At 36.8% G+C, this 27944-nt stretch overlaps 1 protein-coding gene across 16 annotated transcripts in view; it reads right to left on the bottom strand.

Annotated features, from left to right (window-relative positions):
• Positions 1–272: 272 nt before the first annotated feature.
• MEF2C (myocyte enhancer factor 2C) overlaps positions 273–27944 on the bottom strand; it is a 171483-nt gene continuing 143811 nt past the window's right edge. For 10 of the 16 annotated variants that reach the window (XM_053907208.1, XM_053907210.1, XM_053907215.1 and 7 more), the window contains 5 exons: positions 13894–14066; positions 12314–12337; positions 11296–11425; positions 10562–10697; positions 273–5003 (listed from right to left, as the gene is read on the bottom strand). In XM_053907208.1, coding sequence (XP_053763183.1) covers positions 4682–5003; positions 10562–10697; positions 11296–11425; positions 12314–12337; positions 13894–14066 — 785 coding nt within the window. In that variant the 3' untranslated portion in view covers positions 273–4681. The remainder of the gene's footprint in view (positions 5004–10561; positions 10698–11295; positions 11426–12313; positions 12338–13893; positions 14067–27944) is intronic. The other 6 variants (XM_053907222.1, XM_053907218.1, XM_053907217.1 and 3 more) reach the window with 3 other exon arrangements.

Here is a 27944-nt window from a genome sequence, read left to right as displayed (position 1 = left end):
ATTCTCTGTGTTGAGGCAAGTTATTCAAGATCGTGGTAAGAACCTTGAACTTCTCACACTGGCTGAGTACAAATATCACTCCAAGAAAGGTGATCTAGTTTACACCCTTTTCCCCCCAAAACACAAATACCCCTCTTTTTAAGTATTTTGAGCCGAAAACTCAGAATGCTCAGTTGCACTTGTGAGAGAAGCTGCTTTTTAAGAAACATGATTAAGTGGAATAAACTTAAACAGCAAAACATTAATTAAAAAAACGCACCACAGACACTGCATCACTAAGAAAGCCAGTAACTTTACTGAATTGTCTGCAAAATACAAATTATACCTTATTTCCAGCAGGAGAAACTTTTGAAAATTCCCCACTTTTATTCACTACAGACAGCTGAATTAAGTCCCTTGAGATACACAGATGTGGTTTAACTTAGTTATAACATCTTGTCATCTAGTGGCGACAAAGTCCAGCTTATGCCGCTGTGAGCCTCTATTTGAATATTTGTTGCAAATGCTTGTATGCCCTCATTTACAAGCTATTTTAATTACTGTCATGTAATGGAAACAAGTCCCCAGGAAAAGAAAAAGAAGAAAAATGATACAGCAAACCATCTGAAGCAATCCAAGTCCTATGCCTACAGTGACCCAGGTCTACTTTGCTCCGCGAGAACACTTGGTACTGCGTTCACACCACAACAGAATCTGTCACTTAGCCGACCTCTCTGAATTCAACTGAGGTATGAATCAATTTGAGGTATGAATAGGGAAGGCAAAATGCAATACCCGATTATGAAAATAACCCAAATGGACAAATTGAATGTAGAAGATCTGTGGCTTGGATTGCTCCACATCTTTGGTTAAAAACATATTAAGAAAAGCCTTTAATTACATCTGTAGTCTGAAGTGTTCTAACAGACACCAGTATTCCATCAATCTTCAAAAGATCTGTAGTGGCAGGAAATTAACGCCATGTAAGTGACATCACAGCAGATGGCACAGATGGGAACAGATGAAGTATGCCATGCTTAGGCAACAGCCTTTATTGAGGGTTCAAGTGGCTGCTTCTTTAAAAAAAAAAAAACTTTTTTTTAAAGAAAGAAAATACAAAACATTTACCCTCCGGAAAAACAAACAAAAGCTCATGATAAGGGGCAAAAAAAAATGCTATCTCTAAATTCAAAGATGGGTATGTAAGAAAAACAACACATCAAAGTGTGAGAGGGCAGACATTCTTTTAAAAAGTGTATTGGAACTTTTTTGCTTTAGTCACCCTGAAAACGATCTGAGGATGACAGGTATTTTCATATTCATCATTATAAAATGCTAAATTCCACCTTTGGGAAAAAATAAGCCATTTTACTAAAAAACACAATTTTAAAAAAGGTTGAAATGAACAGCCTTCCACTCACCAATGCATACAATATACAGGTGGTGCAGCTTGCGTATCTTGCATGTGTTACCAGTACTGAAGCTTAATATTACCAAAAATCTTTTAAAATAGGATTAGCTATAACAATATTTGTAGCTGTGTAAAACGCTGTTTATGGTTCTTTTGCTCGCAATGAAGAATGTTGCCTAAAATGTTACCCTAGGATGGGGTATGTAAAATAACACTCCCTCAGGGCTCTGCCCTAGACTCCTGAATACAAAGGATTTACTGTGATAAAAACCCAAAACCATACTAGCTTTGCAAATACAATAAATGGTAAATTACAGATAAGGTAGAAGGGTAAAGATAGACAGTGATTGTTTACAGAAAGTGACTCATCACAATAAAAATTGTGCTTCTTCTCATTAAGTTGTCTTAAAAAAATTCTCAGATTATCCCTTTGCTATCTTGCTACCACTTTATATGAATTCAGTAGTGGGAACAAGAGATGACTGGCATCCGTTTTCAAGTGATTCTGTTCTTTTCATGTTCTTATAAAACTATTGTCAGATCTGCTATAAATAGCCAAGGCTTCTGCTGGTACTTTAGCTTACTCTCTGTTCAGCATTATAAATTCACTTTTCCTTTGTTGCGGAGGCAAATTGCAGGTAAAAAATTAATATGGCTATTTTTTCATATTTTCACATAATGACCCTTTCCCACCCACTGGTAAATCTCTGCTGATATTGGTAAAGTGTTTTGAAATGACAACAACATTTGTGACATGTTTGCATATTTTATACACATCAAGTTACAAGGATGGTTGTAAGGATGGGGTCAAGTATATGGTGAGGAAAATGACTTTCTTAGTTTTTCCTCCCATGTGTCAATGTGTGTGTGTGTGTGTGTGTGTGTGTGTGTCTGTTTTATGTTCAGGGATGATTTTCTGTTTTTCCTCTGCGTAAATGTTTTTCTTTCATGTTCCATGGATACCTGGAGTAGTGGGATATAGGAAAAGGTTGACAGATTTTTTTGTTTGTTTTCAGTATATAAAACATTAGTACAAGGCAGGCTGGCATCCTATATGGATACCACCAAAGGTGCACTGTGGTCTAATTGTGGATTTCAGATCAAGTTAAGAAAATACAGCCTAGTTAGTAAGGTCTCTTGGCTTTTGCCACCCAGCGGCAGCCTTTTATAGTGAGAAACACACAGCAACTATGCAAGTGAAAGAAAAGAATGGATAAGAAATGTCCTACACGTGTTATAACAGTGTCGCTCTTCTGTCTGGATCTTCATGGCTGTGTATGTCAATGCACATGATTGGAGATGAATCGACAGATCTTCACATTCCAAGAGAAGGAAAATCATTCTTGGATTTAAATCTCTTTTAAACAATATATATCAACTTTTTTTTTTTATGGCACTCACTTTTTAAAGGGTCTGAAAATTAATCCCTTATAGACGAATATCAGACAAGAGTCATCATTATTTCTTGCAAAATTTAAAAAAAGGGACATAGAGAGGTTCTTTAATGGGATTTCTCGAAATGGCTATTAAATCTCTTTATTGAAGAAAAAATAGATGACATACATGCTTTATGCAGAAGTGACATTTGGGGGTCCTGACACACCGGGATTGTTCAACAGTCCTATATTGCTGACAAGATTGTTGAGGGTCAGTTAAAATAATTAAAAATGGATGACAAAGCAACTATCCCTTTACCTGCTTCCTTCTTGTCTAGCACCCAGTCTTTCACATTTTTCTTCTGTGGGAATTTATAACTTATGCGTTGAGTAAACGCCATATCACTTGTTTCTAGGGCCATATTTGCAGGACATGTGCCCCAACATAGCTCCTCTATTCTGGGCATATTTCTAAAAAGTGTATCAAATTCTAGGCTGAAAACCAACCAGATAATTTAGGACACGGGCAAGTTAGGGTACGCACTTACTGAATTCCAAGATGCATGGTGAAATGGTGAGATCAGAAAGGGGCCCTGCATTTGATAATAATGCAAAAACAAAACAAAAAATAGCATGAAAGAAACTCATTAGTATATACAATGGATGTCAGTTGACCCAAAAGATTGCTAATGTATTAAAAACAATTTAGGGTGTTGCAACGTGATATGTTGTAATCCCACAGGTTATCCTTTTGACAGCTGACCTTGAACTTATAAAATGTATGCAGAGTAAAAGAAAACAGAAAGAAAATAGTTACTCAAATGTGCAACTGCACAAATATACCCCCCTCCCGCTATTAAGATAACAAAACTTCTGCTATTACCATAATATTATATATATTAGAAAGCTATACACAAGCATGTTAATTTCACAGATTTTTTAAAAGATTCTTAATATTTTATATAATTAGAAATACACATTTCAAAAACAAAACTTCTACAAAGAGAAAACAGTTATCTTGGTTAGCAAAGCATGGAGTTCCTCATGGCTTAGGGTAGTGCTTTCTATACAAAAAGTCCTTTTTGGTTTTTTACAGGACTGTTTAAAATATTAGCGAAGCTATCAAGGGGGAAAAAACACATTTTGGCTTAAGTAAACTACAAAAAGCCACAAATGCTTTGCAAACTCTGTCTTACCTTTTATATGAAAATAAGCAAAATGTAATGTACATATTTTTATATTTTTATTTAATAAGAGATGCAGACCCAGATTTATTTATTTATTTAATTAAATACGTTAGCCCTCAAACTCCACATTTTTTTTTTTTTTTTAATAGGTATGGTCCTCGTTTAATGGTCGTTGATCCTTTTTAATGAGTGCCATACGCCAATGATATGCGTGCAGGTTTGTGAGCGCGTTCTCGGGATGTTAGGTGACCTGGTGTGTTCCTAACATTTACCAATGGCCACCCTTTGCCGGGTCTGTCCAAAACATCTATACATTTTTCTATATGTTGCATAACAGCTGCTCTCTCTTTCAGTAAAGATCTGCCGCTTTTGGCAAATGTTTCCTTTTGTCTATTTACATGTAAATAACGTTGAACCTGCAACATGACACTATCTATTGTAACATACATTTTGCAAAGGAGCACAACAGTGAAAAGAAGTTAGCCTTAAAATCTATTTTGTACAAGTGTTCTGTTGTACAACTCAAGTGCTAAGCTTATCTCAGCATTTCTGTTTATCTTTATACTGTATCACTGAGGCAATTTAAAAGTACTTTTACAAAACAGAGTACCTGACTTTTTTTTTCCACACACAGCACATATAATGCATATCGACCCCCCTTCCCCATTAAGGTATAGCACACACACACACTGCAAGAAAAAAAAAAAAACTATTAAGTAATAATCTGATCATGTTGCCCATCCTTCCGAGAGTCGCATGCGCTTGACTGAGGGACTTTCCCTTTCGTCCGGCGAAGGTCTGGTGAGTCCAATGGGGGAGTGGAATTCATTCCGGTGATCCTCTCGGTCGCTCCCGTCGTACGAACTGCTACAGCTGCTCAAGCTGTCAACAGGAGATCTCCCCGCCTCGTGGCGCGTGTGTTGTGGGTATCTCGAAGGGGTGGTGGTACGGTCTCTAGGAGGAGAAACAGGTTCTGACTTGATGTTGAGGCTTTGAGTAGAAGGCAGGGAGAGATTTGAACTCTGAGATAAATGAGTGCTAGTGCAAGCTCTGTAGGAGGAAAGGAAACCCAGTTACAGATGGAGGAGGCCTGGAGCCCCCAGGAACTCACAATTACATAACACATCAGCTTCAAGACTCGCATAGACACCAGAGCATGCCCAGAGGGAGGAGAGCGTGCTCGAAGCACTTAGGGGCATTGCCTTCTCAGAGCCATTTAGGATGCACGGTAGTAATTACAGCATTTCACTGGTCTGGGCCTCATGAATCATACCTCTAGTCTCTGACAGGCTCCCTAAACATACAGGTGACTGGCTCAGAAAGGCTTAACATGACATGCTGGAAAAAGCATTTTCTGTGTCCATGGAATTTCTCCCTAGACTACTTCCAAAATATAAGCTAAGATTTAAGATACAGTGTTTAGCCTTTGAATTAGACGCCTTTGATTTACTAATGTGTGTGTTCTGTAAAAGCTAGTTATAGATATAAACGTTTCCCTCTGTGTAATAAGCACATGCACGTTAAGTTGTATAGTCTTCAGACAAAGTGAAGAAAGTTCAAATTTCAAATGAATAAATGCACAAAATGCTACATTTATAGCTGTAAATGATGTAAATGTAATTATAACTGTATCTGGTGAAAAGATTGGAAGAGGGGAGAGAAGGAGGGGAAGGAGGTTGAAAGTTATCTGCAGAACAGTTTATTGGCTTAAAAACACTGAGACTTCCTACCCTACTAAAACTGATCAACAGTATGACTTTCTCCATTGTTTGTCAGTTACATGGGATGAAACTGCTGTCTATTTTCCACAACTACTTCAACTTTATCATTGCGAATCTCTCCCTGCTGGGGTGCTTAGTAGGGTATCACTCATATTTATAATTGGCATGAGTTGAGGAATCTGGATTTGTCTAAGGAAAGGTTGTTGTAAAGAAGGATCTAGTGTGATTTTATCGTGTTTATATGCCTTAATCCTCATTTATTCCAGGAGATCTTCCAAAATGTGGAAGAATTTAGATACTTGAAACTCTGGAGGGAAAAGCATTAAGCCCTTAGTGTAGATTAGCAATCACAATGACTTTGATCAGGATAAACCAGAAGAACATTGCTGACATCAATTTTAAGATGCTCATACTGTTCTCACATTCTGATTGCACGGACATTCATGGCTAGAGTCGGCATTACTTGCCCATGTTGTCAAGAGAGTGCAGATACCTTTTTTAGTGAGGAGGAGGAGCTGCAGGAAAGAATAATCTATCCAGATACGCCCATTCTAAACAAAGGAAAGCCAGGCTACCTACTCCTGTATGTGATTACGTTACTTTCAAATGGAGAGAATTAGAGGACATTAAAAAGCCATTATGAGCAGGGAGAAAATGGGTATATGTTTCAGAGGAAAAAGTGGAATAACTTCGGGCCGGCTTTTTGGGAGATGCGATTCAGGCTCAAAATGTATAGAGATATAAAATTAGTCAAAATGAGTTTATCTTTGAGTGATGTTTTATACAAAAGCACCACCTACTGGCAAAGAACTACTTTCCTTCTCTTATTAATAGATGAGCTAATGTGGAGAATAACATAAAGGAGAATTATTTGTTTCCCTAGTAAGCCTTTCTTTCTCTGGCTTTTATGTGTTAGAATTAAAACAGTCTTAACATTTACATGAAGTTACCAACATTGAGTGTATATGATTTTCAATCATCTGTTTATGCTTGTCATTATTTATTCGTAGGTTTTCTTTTACAGTCGATATTAGCATATTAATTTTCTAAGAGTTTTAATTAAATAATCTTCAAATCAAGAAGATATTAAAGTGGGGGGTGACACCTGTATTTCAAAAGGATCTGTAACGGTGGACTATTTTATCTTGATTCAAAGTTACTTAGTGATTCATTTTGATGTCAGAGGAAATCATCTTTTGATTTCTGGAAGAAAGAATTTTCCTGGCTCTGGATAAGAAAGACTATTTCACTAAAATTTAATTAAATGCTTCTACTACGAGTCACAGAACTCTTTAATAATGAATGTCAATTAGGAGTCTGAAAACAAAGTGGCATATCAACAAATGCTTTTGACTGCCCTCTGACATTTAGATAGCTTCTTCACAGGCAGAGAAACATGGACAATTAGAAAAAAAAATTCGGTGAGTTGGACTAGTTAGTATAAGCAGTTAATCTGGAAAAATTAAGCAAAAAATAGTATAATCAAAATGCTGCTTCTTTAACACAGCTTTTGGAAGCTGCATTACCTACTTATTTACTGTATCTCCCATTGTGAACTGGCTCAGATGGGTTCTGCTGCAGGCCTTCCCCATAAGAGATGTAATACTGATTGTTTATGCCTTCCGTAGACAAATAGGCTAGTCCCTAAGTTTACTTTTTGGTGGCATTTCATTTGACACTGAACGCATATATGAAGCATTTTGAGTAGTTCTGGGGACACTCAACCCACAGTAACGAAATGTACGTGATAACTTCGATTCAGCTTTAGTACACTGTGGTATAGGATTCCAAATGGCATGAAATGTAATTGGCTAGTGTCTGTTACCAAAGTATTATCTTGGAAAGAAAATGCATTAAAAAATCACTTAGTGGTACGCATGCTAGATTCACATACAAGCATGTTGGTCTGCTTGTTCTTGAGAACAAAATCTTTATAGGCCCAGATAATTGTGAAATGCTCCATGTGTGTGGGTGAGAAAGAGGTGGGTGGGAGACAGAAGCCTGATGTGCAAGTTGCCCATATCAAATCCTGCTGCAAGTTTACATCTATTACAGATGCCTTCCAACTGGGAAAACACCTACCCTTCCCCACAATTGTTCAGAAGTGAAACAGAACCGGATAGTTTTGTTCAAATTTTGTACTGCCTCCGCCCAGAAATTAAACTATCAAACTATATTTAACCTAACCTTTTAAAAGTCGTCTGTAAACACCCACATCAACAACGATGATGTAAAGAAATGTTTCCAGAAAACACGTTGCTCCTTTTTAAAGGTGATATGAGAAAAGTACTTAAAAATTTGAGGGTCATTTTCTCAAATCTCCATATTCAAATGACACTTAACCCTTGAGGGCCAAGTTCCTTTGGCCAATCATCTCTGCTTCCTACATCAAATCAATGTATGCCATTTATCTGCCTTGGTTAGATAAAATCAGATGCTAGACAGTGTTAGAAGTACAGCTTTGGAGTTAAAGGCATTTCCATCAACAAAACAGAAGAGTCCTTTTATACTCTTAATTTTGGGAAAGAATTGTGGTGATCATCTTGGGCTGCTGGGAATAGCCAAGCCACTCTGGAGGCTGTATCTACTTTGAACACTGTTATCTGTCCAAAGGAATGTGAACTCACCACACAAGAGCATGAAGCTACTTTAGCCTAAAAAGATACTTATTTCTTAAAATAATTAACACTGTAGGGAATTAAGGCACCCCATATAATTTATTAATATAAATATTACAACTTGGGAGTTTTTTTTTAAAACAGTTTAACATTTAGTTGTGTAAACATGGGCTAGTCCATTTGAAGGGACCCATTTTTAAAAAGCTACCCTGTGTGTGTGTATGTGTTATGACAGAGAGAGACAGAGAGAGAGAGAGAGAGAGGAAGAAAGGAAGGAAGGAAGGAAGGAAAGAAGGAAGGAAAGAAGGAAGGAAAGAAGGAAGGAAAGAAGGAAGGAAAGAAGGAGGGCCAGCCAAGATTAGAAGGGCTGAAGGGGGTATTCTATCTGAGGGATAAGGGAAGTGATTAAATACAATAAAAACTCATAGACTAATTATGCACCATGATAACCGTTGCTGAAAGAAACCGGAACTAAACAAAATGCTTCATCCTTGGCTGTTGCCATTCGGTTCCTCTCTAGGCCAGTCCTCTCCTTTCTCATTTACTGAAGCCTTTATTAAGGGCAGCAGAGAATCAGACTCTTCACATGCAAAAAAAGGGACTTTTAAAATTATGGTATAGTTAAAATACATAAATGTGTTTTATATATAAAATGCAAATTTTCAGGTGTTACTAATAACAAAAGAAAGCCACATTCAAAGCAAATACTATGGCTCTTGACATTGATAATTTCTAAGGAAATCCAGTCCTCTAATGGATGACTTTTGTGAAAAGTGAGAAGTAAACAACTACCCTGATTTTTGTCAAGAAGCACGTACAGTGGACTCACTGCTTAGCCATAGCAGAGCACTGCCACCTGTATGTATTTTAAGATTGCCATGATGGTACGATGTACTTAGGGATAATTACCTTAAAAAGTTATTGCAATAAATGTCTACTTGCATAGTTAACATTTCTGAGAAAACTTAAAAAGTCCTAAAAAGAGAAACCCTTTATCGATATTTAATTTAAAAGAGAAACCCTATATCAATATTTAATATATCTTCAAAGCTAACAATCTTTTAAGAAAGCACAGCAACAATGTCATGTGAATTTATTTTATGGTTTACATGAAAGTTTAGATTTTCAACAATAGTGATTAGTGGGCAGGATACAGACAAGCAGTGAATGGGGGAAGACTCCATTACTAGAGCACTAATCTATGTGAAATAGATTCCATATGAAAGCTAGGAGGGCAGCGAGGGGTAAGAGATGCGGTTGTGATGTCAATCAGTGATTTTTATTGTAATCAGTGTTTTTAGACTCATTATCTCTTTAGAAACAGAAGTATAGAACTAACTAGATCTTCTAACCAAATGGCTCAGCAGAAAAGTAAAAGTGAGGTAGACACACAGAATGTTTCTAAAATACAAAGATTTATCTTTCAATATTTTATATCTTCCTAGTATTTTTCTTCTGAAGATGAACTACAGTTTTGGAGTTATTATGTCAACTGAAAGGCAGATCTTTGATTCATGTTTTAAACTTAAGAAAGCTATTTGTTTGACACAAAGTGTGAATTATGAAGTCAGTGCTTTTTAAAGGTTTGCACATTTCTACAGATAAATGACAGGAGTCATTTCTATGATAAAGACATTTCTCAAAGTTACCACAAGGGGGCAGAAATACACATATTCTGATTTCAGAAAACAACAGAAATTATTTTTATACCCAAATTTAGGTAATTAGTATATATATATATATATGTACACATACATATACATTTTTATTTATACAATGTCTACAAATATACAGCCATACTATGAATGCATTATTATAACTATATGAAATCTGTATATCAATAGAATAATAGATCCTGTGAGCACTAGGTTAACGTTAGCATGACTATATGGTTTACGTTAAGTGATAAGGATTCCCAAATATCTCAAAAATGTTAAGAACTTTTAAGTGCCTTCTTATGTCCCACATGAGCTACATGAAAAGTTAACTAAATGAAATTTTGTCATTGACCCAAGTGGAAACCAGTATAGCCTAAAACAATAGGGAAATAATTTACCTCATTATCACAGGGCTCCCCTCCTCTTAAAAAATAAGCCAAGTAATATTAAACCTGCTTGAAAGATACCGATCTGATCATTACTTTCCGATTTCGATAAAGTAGGATTGTACCTCCTTTAATGGGACCTTAGAGCGCAGTGTTTAGAGATTGCCATTTGTCACTTAAAAATGCCTTCTGAAAGTGTTTTATGAGAGAAATAATATTGCTTACCCCAGCTGACTGAGGGCGGATGGCGGCATGTTATGTAGGTGTTGCTGTTGCCAGCCAGTTACTGACCCAAGATGAAGGGCGCTGGCGGTGTTGAACCCAGACAGAGATGACAGGTCTGCACTACTCAGAGAGTACTCTAGATGAACAAATAAAATAAGGGAAAAGACTTAATTTGGAAATTATAAAATGGTAAATAAACATGTCCAATTAAAAATATTCTATTAGTGCTATTTAATGATCATTATAAATTCTCTCATTTTGGGGGGGGGGAGAAGGAGATAGAGCATCAGGAGCAATTTTGATTTAAAAGAGATACATATCATATACTGAAAAATAAGTATTCCACGAGAGCTTTGAAGGACAACCGCCTGAAATTTTAATTTATTAGAAGTACAATCCGGCATTACAGCATACACATATTTGATGATCTACAAATGTTGTTTTAAACAATTCTAAGAAAGTGAGCTTTCTATTACATCAAGAAATAATGGCTCGTTTTCCTTGAAATTGGTCTTTTATATTGAATTCAGGTTGGGTTAATAAAAACTTTCACTTAAGAAAGAAAAATATGGATATTTATTTTGTCTTAGCAAGAAATAGGTAACAGTATAGTCTCTGGACGCCACAGGTACTACCTGAAGCTTCCTAACAGACTGAAAGGTAGTATCTTTTTTCATCTTGCTTTTTAATAAAAAGTATTTAATGTACTATTTGAACATGGCAAAGCTACTCACCGGTACCATATGTTGTTGAAATGGCTGATGGATATCCTCCCATCCCTTGTCCTGGTAAAGTAGGAGTTGCTACGGAAACCACTGGGGTAGCCAATGACTGAGCAGACTGGGAGTTATTTATCCTTTGATTCTTTTAAAGTAAATAAAGAGACATTATTGATAGAATTTTTTAAAAGTTAAAAATGTTAGATTTCAGTATTAGTTTTGCACATAACGAGATAACTTGGTACAAATCTCCTGAAATTAATCATTTAACATGTGTCTCTATGAACTCTGCCAACCCTATCATTTACAATCCTTCAAGAGACCAGTTGTTGCCATAGTAACCCATTACATCAGTATCTCCTAGGCAACTGAACTAGTAACAAGTACCATAGGCTTTATTATGAGTAAAAACAGACTATGTTGAAAACTGATGAAATATGTATACTGTACTTCCATTGTTTCAGTTTTTATTCAAATGCAAATTAAAAAAAAATTAAAATCAACCGTGGTGGTTTTCATGTTCAGTTCTATATACAGCAGAGCAGATGGGCACATTTCATGCTATACTCTGACCAGCAGGTGGTGCTCTGACCACTTTTTTCAGATTCTTCTAAACTTCCCTCAGAACTACATGGCAAACCAGCTAACATGTGTATTTAACTACTTACAGAAAGAAGATTAAAGATTCACATACATTTAAAGATCATGAGACTTTAATTCTTAGAAAAATAAGTATCCTCATGGTTTAAATAACTAAGGAAATTATTTTCGTTTGAATTTTACTATAAATCAGGTCCTAAAATAAACTGAAAACATGGTCTTCACTTACAAAGGTTGAGACAGAAAAATAAATACCCTGATATTCTTTTCACCTGTGTGTGGTACTTGAAATTAATGGCCCCGAAACAGAATTAATGTTGACATATTATGGTAACTTCTGATATCTTCCCATTTTGCTAGAGCCCTCCACCTAAAAGTCACCTTGGGTTTCTCCTTACATGTATCATTTAAGGGAAGTTCTCTTTCTACTTACCAAAAGCAGGTCGACATCCTCAGACTGAGAGCATGGGGAAGGAGTTTTATTAATTAGTGTCTGTAAATATTTATAACTGGGCAAAACCTTTTCAACAAAAGGCAAAGCATCTTCTGATAGACACAACAGTTTAAACAATTTTAAAACCCAGACTCTAAAGATAACTCCTTACAAAGACATTCTTTGTTTCACTTAATGAGCGGTTTGTCTCAAATGTGAAGACAATCTATCTAGTTTTCTGCACAGGTCAGTGTCTCAAACTTCATTATTTCAGTACCACGTTTTGAAAAAAAAAAAAAAAAAAAAAGCTTGTATTTTGAGACTCCACTCATGGAGCGCTGGAGGCGGGGGTTGGGGGGACCTGCACCTGGCCACCAGTGAGAGGCTGTACTGACCACTCACAGGATTCCTGGGAGAACATCAGTTTTAAGGAACTTGGAATAAACCTGCTGATAGAGACAGCCTGCCCCGTATGGCCCACACTGCTTGGCTATGGCCCCATGGGAGGTTTTATTTATTAGACTCAGTCCTTTCCGAAGGGAATGTTGCGTATTATGTGATTTTTTTGGGGGGGATGATATTCAAAATTAATCTGCACTGTGCCATAATAAACTAATCAGCTTGCAGGACTGTTTTACCGTGAAGCCTGCCACAGAGCACAGAAAGGAAAAAAAGAGAAATGTGTTTGCAGAATGGTCTAAATTTGTCTACCGAATCTTGGTTTTAAATGTTCTCGCTCTTAAGCAAAGCTAATTTGGAGAACACTGATGTAAGTCTCTTTGTTGTTGAATTTGGCCCCACAATCATTATCTTCATCTTAGCCTGCAGACCCAGGAGAAAGAAAAATGATGGAGTCCGGGGATATTGCTTATATTTCTTATTTATTTATTTCTTATTTAATTTTTTCTTACAGTGTCAACTTTTTTTGTTGTTGTAAAATATAACCTTTGTTCTCATAATGCATAGGATTTTAAAACAATTTGCTTTTGAGAGGTAGCTATTTGCATGAAGCACATATATGGAAATATGAATTGAGGCAGAGCACAGGCACATGATGTATTAAGCATTATCACTGCAATATACCTAAGAAAAGAATGGCCAATTCACAGGAGAATGTTCATGTAGAAATTATGGAAAAGATTTTTGGTTGTCAGTACCTTGAGGACATAACTAGATCAACATTATAAAATCTGTTATGAAACTCCCTATTCTGTGAGTTTGATTCTAACATTGGTCAAATTGTATGCAACATAAGCAGAGTAATAAGCAATGATTTTTTTTCTAATTATAAATTGGAGAGCTTAAAAGGAAATGGTTTCTTTGCCTCAGAACACCAGTTTTATAGTGAAGTTTATTGGATGTTGGTTTTTTGTTTTTGTTTTTTTTTTTTAACATGGAAAAGGGAAATGCGAACCAGTTACCAGAAATAATGGCTAAATACAAACAGGGCTCCAGCAATAGCATTGATATGTTAATTTTCTAGGAGCACTTAAGTAATTCAAAATGTTAGACAAATACAAAAACAGCAAAACATATACAAAACATTATCAACATTTATTTAAAATGTAGTTTCGCATTACCACTGATGGCATCGTATTCTTGCTGCCTGGTGGAATAAGAACTCGGAGATCTGGTTTACGGTTATTCATCCCTAAATTCATGGGGGGAGGAGATTTTGCTTGCATATTCTTGTTCAAGTTACCAGGTGAGACCAGCAGACCTGGTGAGTTTCGGGGATTGCCATATCCGTTCCCTGTTAACACAAAACAATGAAAGCACTCAGGGAGAAATCTAGACTCAAGAATGTTTCTACAGGATACACTATATGAGATGAAAAATAAAAGTTTAACAGGGTATGACTTATAAAATAGTCTGTGGGATGACCAACTTAGCCTCCACGTGAAGGTAACCCAGTTAGTTTTTTTTTTTTTTTTTAACATTCTCTAAAGGAAGATTAAAAATGTTTAACGAGAAGACAGCTAATCTATACCAACTTGCTCAGAAATCAGCATATACTTTTTTTCCATTAAAAAAATTTGGGAAGAAAGTCAGACAGTCTTCGTTCAGGGTCTAAGAAAAGCACAGAATCTGCCCTGCACTTTAATGGACTAGCTTGGCAAAGGCCTGGGCTGGCGTGACTCACTCTTTCAGTTCAGTGGTTTGGGTTTTATTTTGTGTGTCTGTGTGTCCTTAAGTGAAGAGAGGGCATACCAGTAAGACTATCATTTCGAGGACATGCAGGGACAGTAGGCTCTTCCACAGTTTGCTGTTGACTTCCCCTTTTCTTTGAGTGGTTTCTCCCTCTGGTCCTCTTATGTCGGGTTTGCTCTCCTCACAAGTTCCGTGTATGACCCTGACAGCTTGCTTTCCTATTCACACAGAATTTCAAAATGCAGGACTCCTACTTAGGAGCTGAAATGAAGGATTGATGCCTCCAAAAGTACTGATTCACCAAGGCACAGGGATAGTCCTATGATGTGAACACTGAAGGGGTTTTCTTAGATCTCTGATGCTCAATGCCCTACTAACAGAAACGGGTATCTGAAGGATGCCATTTCTCATCATTCAAAATATACTGCTCCGTGACAGGAAGAGCTACGGAAGGAGTTGAGGCAACATTAACTGAGGCAGAATGTCATCTGTTGGCTTCATTCATGGCCTCTGATTGGGGAATAAGAGAAACCCACTACCCGACTCTACAATCCTTGCTGTAAAACTAGATGTTTGTTTTCTGAAGCACTTTAAAGGAGACAATCAAACCTCGCTGTTACGGTTGGTCATCATTATCATTATCCTAAAACACAAGTGTCTATTACTCCAGGATGAATGATACTGTGTGCTACCCCATGAGGAGGCAAGGACGTGGCCCCAGTCCTCAAAGGCCCTGCAATTCCTTTATGGTAATCCAATATGCACATGTGTGAGACGTACAAACCAAGACAAGGCAGCCTAGGGAGAGATGCCCACAGAGTAATCCAGATTAAGTGTTACTGAGTTCCCAGGAGGGAAGAGATTATCCAATAAAGATTCACCTAAGAGGCAGGAACTGATTTGGGCCTTGAAAAAAGAGAAGAGACAGTAAGACACACTGGGCTTGTGACTGGGCTGTGGGAAAGGGCTGAGGTGGGAATTTACAGAGCACGAGTCGGGGGGCACTGTGAGCAATCTGGCTAGAAGGGAACTCCTAAAAAGAGAGGAGTGTCGAAGACCTTGGAGGGACGTGGAGATCTTGAATTCCAGCCCGACACACCTTGGGTGTAAATGGTGGCAATGCAGATCCGTGAAGGTCACAGAGCAGAAGTAGAAGTAGAACAAAGGCCTCTAAGTGGACAGAGAGATCTACTGGCCCTGGCGTATCCTGTAATTAGAAAGGCCTGGGAGTATGGGGCACTGATGGTGTGAGCTAGAGGTGATGAGGGACTGGGAAGGCAAAGCACAGGGGTATTTCAGGAAATATTTAGGGAAACATTTTTTGAATTAGAATACATTTGAGGCATACTGTGTAGAGCACATTTGTTCTTCATATCCCATTCATTTACCTGTCTCATTTTATGCATGAATAAACAGGCTGAATATATAACAAATAACTACAAGATTAAATCTGTCAATCGGATCATCCGTAAAATTCTCCAAGTTACTGGGGGGGGGGGATTAAAAATAAATGAACCCCCTCCAAAACACGTGTCAAGTACACAGAAGTTGCTTAGGAAATGTTGGTTGAATTTGAATATAAATTACTTGTATAATAAAACTTCATTGAAAGAAGCTAAATCCTCTATAGCCAGCTAAATATGTCAACAGCCAAAATTTTCTTTTCCAGTTAATTTGGATAGTTTTTGGTGGCAAAAGTTATCATATGAAACAACTACATTTACCTTATTTCACTAGGAGAGATACAAAGAACATGTTCACTTACAAAAATTCTTGACAAAATAGTTTATATTTAATGTGTCTTAATTGAATCATTCTTGCAAATATGTTAAGGGTCTAGTTTTAATTAAGATATTCTACTGGATAAAAAGAGACTGAGAGAACGAAGACAAAATGTGCACTACACTTTCCTGTCAGCTGAAGTTCAGTCTGATACACTCAATACATATGTCACTTATCTGTTAAGCCTGCGTGAGATCTGGTTTAAATAAACAATTAAATGGAAAATTAGGTGGGTAATTTCAAAAGAAGGGGGGAAAAAGTCAGTTAAGCAGTGCAATGAAGCTTGAATAGATCAGAAGAAACTAAAACCCTGGCTTGGTAGATGCCAATACTGGTTTGCATGGAGGAGTTATTTTGCTAAAAGGAAGTAAAACCGCTTTGTGAAATGTGTTGTCCTGTGATATGACAAACACTGGGCCAGTGTGTGAAAATGGAAATGCTTCACAGAGGCTCTGAGAAAAGGTTTCTTTTTTGAAAATTAAAAAAAATTTTTTTTTCTACAGTAAACTCTGAAAAATTCCAACAAAGCCTACATCTTTCTGCCCACATTTTTAAACAATGACTTAGGGCAGCAGGAAAAAAAAAAAGTAAACATATATTATAGTTTTTCATCCAATAAATGCCTCAAAAATGGATTTGAAAAGCATTCTATTTTTCTCTTGGAATATTTCCTGTTATTTGGAAATTATACCATTTTAGAAGATTAGTCACATATTTTAAGGTGTTTACATTTTGAATATAAAATATTTTGAACCACGATGACACTTCTTAAATCCATATTTTTAGAGCACAAAGTTATTTTTAAGAACAAATAAATTCTGCCTTTTACCGGTGAATTTCTGCTGTTTTTAGCATATTGTGCCAGCTAGCATTTTGGAGCCGTATAATAACCATTTCTGTTTCCAGCCACCAAGTTGTTATTCTTTTGGCATAATATAGATTCAGGAATGCAAGACTGTGGATCCTAAACCAGCGATATAGAAACCTATCATTTGAAAATCAATGATGAATACATGCGTGTGGTTTACTGCTAAGAAGAGCCTGCATTTAAACTGGCTTGGAAACCACGGGCCTCCTCGCTCAGAACGCTGTGGCCTGCGTTGAGGCTGTTGTCCTCCCTTAAGATAAATTCACCAAAGAGAACGGTCTCATTCAAAGTCGGGGGTCGGGGAGGTGGCAAATTACTCAAGTTAATTTCTCGGTAATGTTCTAATATTCAGATTCAACCTTTCCTCATGCCATGTTTTAAAATTACCTTCTGCCTGGACAACGATCAATTCAGATGTGACTGTATGCAGATGTCACATTCTCCTGACCACTTTAAAAGCACAAAAATTATAAAGCGTGAGTGAATGGATTTCCTGATTATAGATTATAAGAAAATGAAGAACAGACCGACTTTAGAGTCCGTTCGTTTTATAATTTGATTTGATTAAAAATATTGTTTCACATAAAATGAAACAAGTTAAGCATTCACAATATAATTTGTATGAAGGATAACAGAATCTACCTCAATTGGTTACACGTTTCTAAACATGCATATTAAAACTAGTGTAAATATACAAAACTTGAAATATGGTGTTAGGAGAAAAAAAATTTTTTCTCTCCAGTTAACTTGAAAACACTTGCTGCTTTTTTTTTTTTTATTGACTCCTATTTTAAGAAGTTGTAAATTCAAAGAACATATTCCTGGCTTAAGATGTTGTGAGGAGGACATTTTGCCTTGTCTCACAGAGCTCAATTGAGTATGTAGCTCTCCTTGAGCCCAAAGTTCTAAAACTTTCTCTTACTTGGATGTTTAGACATGAATCTTTTCTTTTTCCTCCCAGGACTTTCAGTTATAAATACAAGCATGAAAAACTAATAAGCACAAAACAGAAACTAGTCTTTATGGACCGAGGCTAATTTTTTTCATTGGAAAAATCTTTTTTTTCAGTCTCCCAAATTGTCATGTCTGACTAGCTTCATCTCCCAGCTCCCTACCCAATCAGACACCAAATCTTGTTAAATTTTCTTGAGAAACGCCTCTCTCCATCTCCACTGCCACCATCCTCGGTAAGGCTTTCATAACCATTTGACTAAGTCTTTGATCAGGGTCCCTGGTCTCCAGTTGAAAGGTTCTTCGCCGGGACTTAAGATGAGCTTCACACTGTAAGCTCCTGTAAATCTGTATGCCAACTTTTGTGCATATGTGTGATAATGAATCTGATGTACGGTCTCAAGATTTTCTCTAAAAATGTTTTTAAAGTGCTGCTTCTATCATGTTACTTTTTCCGTCCATACTTAACACTGTTGGGCCAGGGCCCTGCTTGACTCTCAGAACTACGCATAATTTGACCCCTTCTATCTCACCTAATTTCCACTGTCCACAGACAAGCTCTCAGTCCTCTGGATATGCCTGAGTCTTTGCTCTAGCAGTGTTTGCTCTCCCATTGAATTCAAATTCATCTTAAATGAATTTGAACTCTTTCATGAGAGTTCAGACAGCCTTTCAGACAACGCAGCCCACCTTGAATGCATTCCCTTCTACACTACTGCAATTAGAGGCAGTGATACACACAGAAGACTAGTTCTTTAAGTGTTTCAGATGCCTGCAAAACATATACACAGACTATGCTGGAAAAATTAGGAATTATTCAGGAATGGCACTTAAAAGTTAAGTTACTGAGGGAATGTGACATGAGAACTGAAAATGTAATATGTAACTTGCTAATTTCAAATATCGAGGGTGTCTCCTCTATGCACTACTTGAGAACATTTCTTATTTGAGGTAATGATTGCACACTGATGACTAAGGACACCATTGAGACAAACTGTTCATCAACCATGTAATATTGAAGTCAAGAAGTCATGCAAGTGCCCAACTACTAAATTTGTTTATAGAGAGTTAATTGAAAGCTGTGTCTTCACTTGTTGCACCTGTTAATCTTTCACAGGACATTACCTTAGCTAAACGCAAGTGGTACACTCAAATAAAGTAGAAATTTTCCCTGATGAAAAAGGGAACTCTGAGGCCCTGCATCTTTTCTTCTGTACTGATGAGTGCTTATGTTTACTGCCATAGGTTGTCTCTATAACTCTCAACAATAATTTACTCATACAGAGTTTTCCTCCAAAAGATGGACTGCATGATATCCTAGGAAAAAACGGTGGAAGGGTCGTAAGTAAGAGTGAATAAAATTTTATTAGATGGTCCAGAGAGAGACTTTCTGGAGAGAGAGAATGCATAACAGATCTCCCAGTCACAACTGTATTGGAGAGAGATGAGCATTCCCATGAGGACACAATATTGGTGGTTTTAGAGTATGTAGCCTTCAGAAGCTGGAAAAGTAGGCTTGACTAACACAAACCTCTCAGATCATGTTAACTTTATACTCTAGACTTTACACTAAACTTTTACTAAACTTTATACTATGGAGAAGGAACAAAGTTAGTTTGCGAGTGGTAAGTGACATCCTTAACTGTGTGACAGGGAAATAGTGTCCACGGAAGGGGTAGATTAGAGATTAGACTGCTATAGGGATGCTAGTTAGGATTCATCTGCCACAGAACACATGAGGAGTAAGGCAGCCGAGTTGGAAAGATCTGCAAGGCAGACAGGAGTCAAGGACAAAAAGAGGATAAAGTAGATAAACCCAGGTTCTGGATTTAGAATTCCTTCAACCATACTGAGCCTTAGTTTTCTTAGCCCTAGGTAATGATTCCATTAGTGTGAGAGAAGCATAAAAGTAATCTGAATCAGAGACTCTCACACACTTGCCTGAGGCAGCCAGTGCCAATATGACCATGCAATAATATTAACAATATTAAATACTTTATAGAGTATTATTTACCAATAGTATCAACAACATCAAGCATACACATTGAGGACCCAGAATAGTACCAGGCACCTAGTAACTGCTATATAATTGTTTGTTATTCTACATGGATATAAAACACCTTTAATCCTTGCAGTGACAACCCTCTCAGGTACTAATAGTATCCCTGTGTTACATAATGAGAACACATGACAACAGAGAGGTCCAGCAAGTTGCCCAATGTCAAACAGCTATTAACTGGTGGAGCCATGACTGAACCAGAAGTATGTCCAGAGTCCATGCTCTGAAGCACAGCAGAGCCCTGTTCCCTGAGAATTGGTCACATTCTGGGATTTTGAAAACCCTTCTGTGTCAAATCTCACCCTATAATTACAGGAATACAAAGGAAGAGAGGAAACAAGTCAAGTCTGAGACCTGGGAGGTGAGACCTACAGGGTCTTCCTAAGCCAGAGGTGATGTGAGAACTTCAGGAACATGGTCAACTTGGCCGTCATAAATGGCATTGCTGGTTCAGAAAATGCTGAACTTATACAAAGAGGCACAGAATGGTGATGTTCCGAACCGCATTTCTGGTCTCCTGGATAAATAAATATTTACAAATAGGAAATATTGGGTTTAGCAACACTAAATGCCAGAACAACTGTTTAACTTTCAGTGTGCTATTTCAAGTGGATGATTAAATATGCTCTTAAAGGCAGATTTTGTAATATTTTAGTCAATAATCTCCCTGAAATGGGGGGTAGAGACATTTATGTACCTATTGTCAATTTAAGAGACCAGCTTCCATCAGAACCACTTAACACGATAGTGAAATGCTCAGTATTTTATAGTATCTGTTATTAGTTGTTACCTAGAAAATAATTTCTAATACATAGGTGTATCAAATTGACTTTGTTTAGTAATTTGTTAATGGTATCTTTGATTTTGTTTTTGTTTTCTTGGAATTTTGGGCAAACCGCCATAGAAAAGCATTAAGTTGAACCTCTGATATTTATTTTCTGCTTTTACTTCAGCAAAAGTTTTTGTTTATCAACCTGGGTTTTTGTTTTTTGTTTGTTTGTTTGCATTAGAACAATTTAAAAACATTTACAGCATACAGTCTCGTTAAACTAAAGGTGCCACATAGATAATAATGCTCACTACAATCAATTAATTTTATATCTGAGTTTTTAAAGGTTTTAAGATAAGTTAGTTTCCAATATCAGGACATTATTTTATATCTCAAACATACATCTTTCTACTGTATACAATTACCTTAAATTGTATACAGTAAACTTGCTCATACAACCCACTGCTCTACTGGAAGCTGTACACTTAAAATAGTTTAGTAGAAAAATATTATGACCTTCTAGACTTCAGTCTTACACTCACTGTGCCCTGAATGCCTGAAACCCTGTTAAAAGTGCTAGAAACTATGTTATTCAGCTATTGTGAATCACAAACTTTTTTTTTTTTTTTTGAGGGAAAAGGAGATCTTTTTCATGGGATGGCTCTAAGGCAAAAGGCAACCACAAAACATTTGGAGGTCAGAAATCTGGGAATGATGAAAATTTCAATATGCCTCCTGTGGAATAGGGGCAAAGCAAATTTTCTGATTCTTATCCTGGTAAAGACTCCTGATTACAGATTTTTAAATATAAAATAAAGTCTCCACTCTATCTGAGGGTTTCTTAGGGAAATAATATAATAATGCATAATGTTAGACTATGAAGAGACTCCTGTAAAACCTCAGTGTCTTTTGTGGTGTATTCTTAGAAAAATACTCCAAGAATACACAAAAGCCAAGACTATTCTTGGCTGTACCAGTTAGAGGGCAGTAGACATTCTAAAAAGAGCTTGCCTCTTCTGCTTGACCATGTCACCCTGATGCTGAACCAGACCTTCACGGATTTCATATCTACCCCACTTGTCCTTGATGTCTCTTGGATGTGTATTGTTTAGTATCTTTTGTGAAATTAACAGTCTATCGGCCAACTAGATACTGAGCACTGAACATTTAGCACATACAATAGGCTCTGGATTGTGAGGCAGAAGTAAAGAAATTTTACTTCTCACTGAGTTGTTTTTCCAAAGATTGAGAGTCTGTTGTCACAAAACAGGTTTGTTTTGGCGAACCACTCTCTCCTTTGTCCTAACAGTCATGTGGGTCAGACAATATCTTCCCAATTTTTGACAGATAAGGAAACTGAGGTTCAGGGAGCTTCCGTGACTTGTCGGTAAGTGGGACGGTTTTTATTTGAATCCAGAACACAAGCTGATTCTACTACATTATTACAAAACCCAGATGTTTCAGATTTAGAACGCATCCTTGTATTTCTTGGGATAAAAGCTCCATTTGCAAATAAGGAAGAATCTGACAACCTGATGTTTTCAATGCACAAAGGCACTCAAAATACCATTCTACTTTGACTACTGATTTATTGAAGGGATAGTTTTTAATTGCACCATAAAAATGATACTGAACCTTGCTATCTTAAAAAAACTGCACTTAACAATGAATGATAGATTTATGACTCACTTAATTGTTCACTTCTTGAGATTTTGGGGCTGTCTCTTTGCTAAAAATGAGGGGGTGTCTTCATTATTGACACAATCGCTCATTCTTTCAGTCATTTTTATAAACAAAAATATTGAGACAGTACAAATTAGAGAGAATGTGACAGAAGAGAAAGAATAATTACTTGTGGTTTTAACATTTACACAACTGCTACAAACACATCAGAAGATGATAATGTTCAAAGGGAAGTATGTTGCACTGCACTCTGATTCTGCCTTTGGTTTATTAATATATCTTATTTATTCCCACCCTTGAGGGTAGGGGCCGTGGCAGACATCTCTGCGAAGCCTACTGGTGCCCTACTCACTTACTGAACATTTACTATTACTGCGAATACATTAACCTTTAGTTTTTGCTTAGGAAATCGAGAATATAGATAATTGTAATACTGACAGTGCTCACATTTATTAACAAGCACTTACTCTGGTGCGCAAACTGTGCTAGGTGCTGCCTTGCATCATTACCTCATTTGATTTTCACAACAATCCTATAAAATGGGAGTTCACAAACTTCCCAAGGGCAGTAACGTCATCCTAGGCATATTGTGTATTTTCATTGGTTATTTTATTTCTTGGAATATCTGCCTCTGGAATATTTCCCCCAATTACTGCTTGCGCAAGAATTTGCTCCACCATCTTGTAGATTTCTCTGAGTTGCTTAAGGTTAAACTAACCCGGGTCCTTTTTCATGATTGTTATGTAAATTAATGTTATCATCTTTGAATATGGAAATTGACCACAGATTTAGATTTGCCATTATTACTACATTATAATAACCTATAATAGTATCGCAGGTTGTTTTTCCCCTACACTACCAATACAGCATAATCAGTTCTTCGTCATAATTGGAGGTTGTCAATGGAGGGCAAGGTCAAGAAATTGTGACAGGAGGGCACAGTGTTTAGTAAACAGTTAACGAGTAAAAAATTCAGTTGAAACAATTAAAATGGAACAATAATAAATAAACCCAGTGAATAGTAAAGCATCCTGTGGACACATCCATAGGTTATCAATTGAAATTGTCTATCCAGGTTTTGGTACAATACAGTTTCCTTTAAAGTAAATGAAAGGAATGTATTTGATTTACTCTTTTAAATACGAGACTGTATCATGACTATAACACTCTTTGAATTGAGAGTCTAGTGAACACACTTGAATTTTAAACTTAAAATTTAAGTGACTGGCAAAAGTTTGTCTAAAAACAGCAAATTACACTCTTGGCCAACAGCCTTGAAGCCCCAGAAAGTCCCTGGTAGGTAAAAAACTGATTTCCAAAAGAGGGGCTTTTTTAACCACATCCCTTCTTCAGCATCTCCCCTCTATGGATGCACAATTTCATATCACTAATGATTTTGAAAAGAGCTTTCCTTTCTGTAGTATCCCCAAATAAAATCTTACGATGATGCCAAAAACAAGGAGAAGAAAAACTAACAGTGTGTGAGGAAAAAGAACTGTTAAAAGAAAAAAAGACAAATGCTGAGTAAAGTAGTATTTTAGGGGGAAATATTAAACTGCTTGTATTAATATAACAAATGACCAAAGTTTTATTATTAGTCACACTCTCAGGTTAAATCAATGGGATATTAGTGAAGAGACAAATTTTTATGTTGCTTTACTGAATATAATAGAAAGATGGAGATAAAAAAGATACAAATTGTGAGGACAGAAATCATGATACCCTAAGGGCTCTAAAATCTGCTAAACACTCATCTAGGAAGCTATAATTTGAAATTTTGTTTTTTTCTGCAGAAATCAAACTCCTTAAGAATTAAGTTAAACTAGGGGTGCCTGGGTGGCTCAGTTGGTTAAGCGTCCAACATCGGCTCAGATCACGATCTCACAATTTGTGGGTGCCAGCCTCACATCGGGCTCTGTGCTGACAGCTTAGACCCTACAGCCTGCCTTGGATTCTGTGTCTCCCTCTCTCTGCCCCCCGTTCCCTCTCTCTCTCTCTCTCTCCCAATAATAGATAAACTTTAAAAAATTTAAAACAAGGAAGTAAAACTAACGGGGTTGAAAGCAGATTTTATGATATCCTAACCTTGCCTGTAACATTCATTTGTTGTCTCTTTGACTTGCCTCTCCCACTTCAACATTGGCCCCTAAGGAATGGTGTCAAGGTACAGTTTATAATTTTCCAGGTCCTGTATATGGAAAGTGGCTACTGATTTTCTTGGCGATGGCTAAGTATCACCTGATGTAGATTATCCAACTAGGGGACTAAGTATTTTTTTTTTTCAATAATTCTAGATAACCTTGGTTTGGATTAAAAATATCATTGTTAGTTAATTTCACAGGTAATAATAAAGCAATGCTGTTGGATCTTTATGTTTTGGGTGAACTCCAAGGTAAAACTGCAAATGAATTTAGAATTTTTAATCAGAATAATTCAAACTAACAGAATAATACTTTCAAAACAAGAATCCAACTATTAATTTGGATTTTTTTCACATGCTGCTTAACAGTATTTAAAAAAAGTAATATAAAGTTATATTTTATACTAACAAAAGTAGTTTTCTTGTTTAAAGCAATTAAATGGCATCCATCTCTCTTTCTTGAATATTACAGTCTGAATTTGTGTATTGTTAGATTACAAAAATGTAAACTTGTTACAGCCAATTCTTTTAGACTGAATTTTTAACTACTTTACTGATATTTTAAATCACTGAGTAAGAATTGCAGAGAAGTCTTTTTGGCTGATAAGAAAGTCAGCCAAGAAATTTTTGATAAGTATTCTCAAAAAACAAATACTTGCAAAACAATGGTACTGGGACAGGATAATTAAAACATTGTATGATTTTTTTCCTTTTTTGAGTTCTATTTTATAAGACGCTAAATTTTTCTTTTTCAATACTAAATGAATTACAAAGAAAGTCATGCAAGTGAAGTTCTATGATCATATAATCATAAAACACTGGGTGTAAGAAGGCGCTAAAGATATCTGTGTCTTATCCCCAATATGTGTACTGAGTTCAAAGGTTCAAAGTCACAGCATTAAGATCGTGCTAGATGGAGTCTTTTCAAAGCCTGGAAGCTGGGGCTCCTTATTCACTGCTCAGTGATTCATCCACAGCAGTGCACTGTCACCATCGAGTCTCCATGTATTTAGCTGATATAAATTAAGCATTCCAGAAGTGACAACGCTTGACAACCAAATGCATAAAATAGTAAACAATTAACAATCAAAATAAGGAAACAGCTGTTAGTTTCTTTTTTATAAAATTATATCTAATTTACAATAAATGCCAATTAAAATTATTAACCAATATACATAAATCTCCTTTGCCTTATTGTCAAATAGCTATGTAAATTGTAAAATTCTAAATTTTCAAAGAGATTCCTAAAGGGTTCTCCTTTCTTTCTCTCTCTATCCCTCCCCTTCTCTCTTTCTCTCTTTCTTTTGTCTCAATCATGAATCCTTGAGCATACTGGTACTTCCTACACAATAAAAAGCAACTATGTTATCAAAGTGAAAACAAAGGGTACTAATAGGATAGTGAATAATCCAACACAAGGCATTGTTGTGCGTGTACCACATCAGTCGGGTACGTGCACAAGAGGCCCTGAGGCAGAGCCAACACGCGATGTAGCTCACAGGCTGAGTGGGAAAGATGCCATACTTTATCATCGAGTTGAGCTGAAAAAGAGAATGCTTACCTCTTATTTCTCCCAAATCTAATGATTATAAAACCTCAACTGAGCTCGATTTTAACAATCCTCAATAATCACTAAGACTAGCATGTTAAAGGTTTTAATACACAGAGATATGACAAAATATAATTTGAAAAGCAGTGTCTTCCGATTTTGGTTGTTGAGAGGAAAGGACTAAGTAGTGGATGAATAACTGAACTGAAACCTAGAAATGCCACTACTACTAATGTATTATATAATGACCTGCTGTATACTTCCCTTACACCAAGAGTGCAAACCTATGCTGTTACTTCTTAATTACCATTTGCCTTTATCTTTGAAATTGCTTCAATTTAAGTGATAAGAGGTTAATTTTTTTAAGAGGTGATTTGTGATGGTCTGAGGTACCAACACACATTTCATTTACTGCAGCATATCATTTCTTTAGATTTCTAGCATGATAGAAAAGTGAGTAAAACTTTATTGGTCAATGTTGCTCATCCATTTAATCAAGTAATTCACTATTCATTGTATAAGTATCAGAAGAATACATTATTTTTGTAAACTACAGATCAAGGGTCTATCTTTTCACATTTAAAATTAACATTATTTCTTTGAAGTATTCTTCCATTTTTTTGCATCAACAGGATTACAACTTATAACCAGTAGATCAATTTTTCCTTTATTCAGCTAACAACCATTAACGGAGCGTCTGCCATAGACTACCTCCTATGTGTTGTGTTGGGAATCCAAACTGAGTAAGAAAGACACAGTTTGCCCTTGAGGGCTGAGTATCCGGGAGAAAGATGTGTGCCCAGGAGCACCTGGGTGGCTCAGTCTGTTAAGCGTCTGACTTTGGCTCAGGTCATGATCTTGCGGTTTGTGGGTTTGAGCCCCAGGTAAAGCTCTGTGCTGACAGCTCAGAGCTTGGAACCCGCTTCAGACTCTGTGTCTCCCTCTCTCTCTGTCCCTCCCCTACTCATGCTCTGTCTCTTTCTCTCAAAAATAAACATTAAAACAAAAAGAAGAAGATGTATGCCCAGACATTGCAACTGCAATGCAATGAGGTAAGTGATGTGGTCACAGGCTGCCGTGGAAGAAAAGAGATGCATAATTCCTTCCAGAAGAAAAAAATTCCTGAATGGCTGGACTGAATTCTGAGGGATGACAAGGAATGCTCAGGATCAAGAGGAAGTTGAGGGGAAGGAGCACTAGGAATGCATACATGAAGGCAGGTGGCCTCCACGCTATTTGGAAAGCAGCAGCACAATGAAGTGGTTAAGAGTATGGACTCTGGAGACAGACTGCCTGGGTTCCATATTGGGCAATTATTTTGACCTCTCTGTGTCTCAGTGTCCCCATCTATAGAAAGGGTATAATATGCATATCTGCATTAAAGAGCCATAATGAGAAAAAATGAGTTACTTTTTATAAAGCACATAGTAAGATCAATTTAAATGTCTGGTATTATTAGAGTGCAGGGTTCTTGCCGGCAGTGGCAGAATGAAAAGTTTAAGAATGGAGATGAGGGCTAGGCCAGAGATAAGAGGCCCATGGTTAATTCTGAAAGAGATGGGAAGCCATTGCTGGATTTTAGGCACATGAATGATGAGAAAGGCTAATCAGTCATGGGGAGACTTGAGTGGGGTACAATGTGAAGCAGAGAGACAAATTGGGGGGCTCTGGAAACAGCC

Source organism: Panthera pardus, unplaced genomic scaffold (assembly GCF_024362965.1).
Source record: "Panthera pardus isolate Hobbes unplaced genomic scaffold, ASM2436296v1 HiC_scaffold_2, whole genome shotgun sequence".
NCBI classification, from domain to species: Eukaryota; Metazoa; Chordata; class Mammalia; order Carnivora; family Felidae; genus Panthera; species Panthera pardus.
Note: the sequence above shows the minus strand (reverse complement) of the source record. Positions and strands in the feature narration are given on the sequence as shown.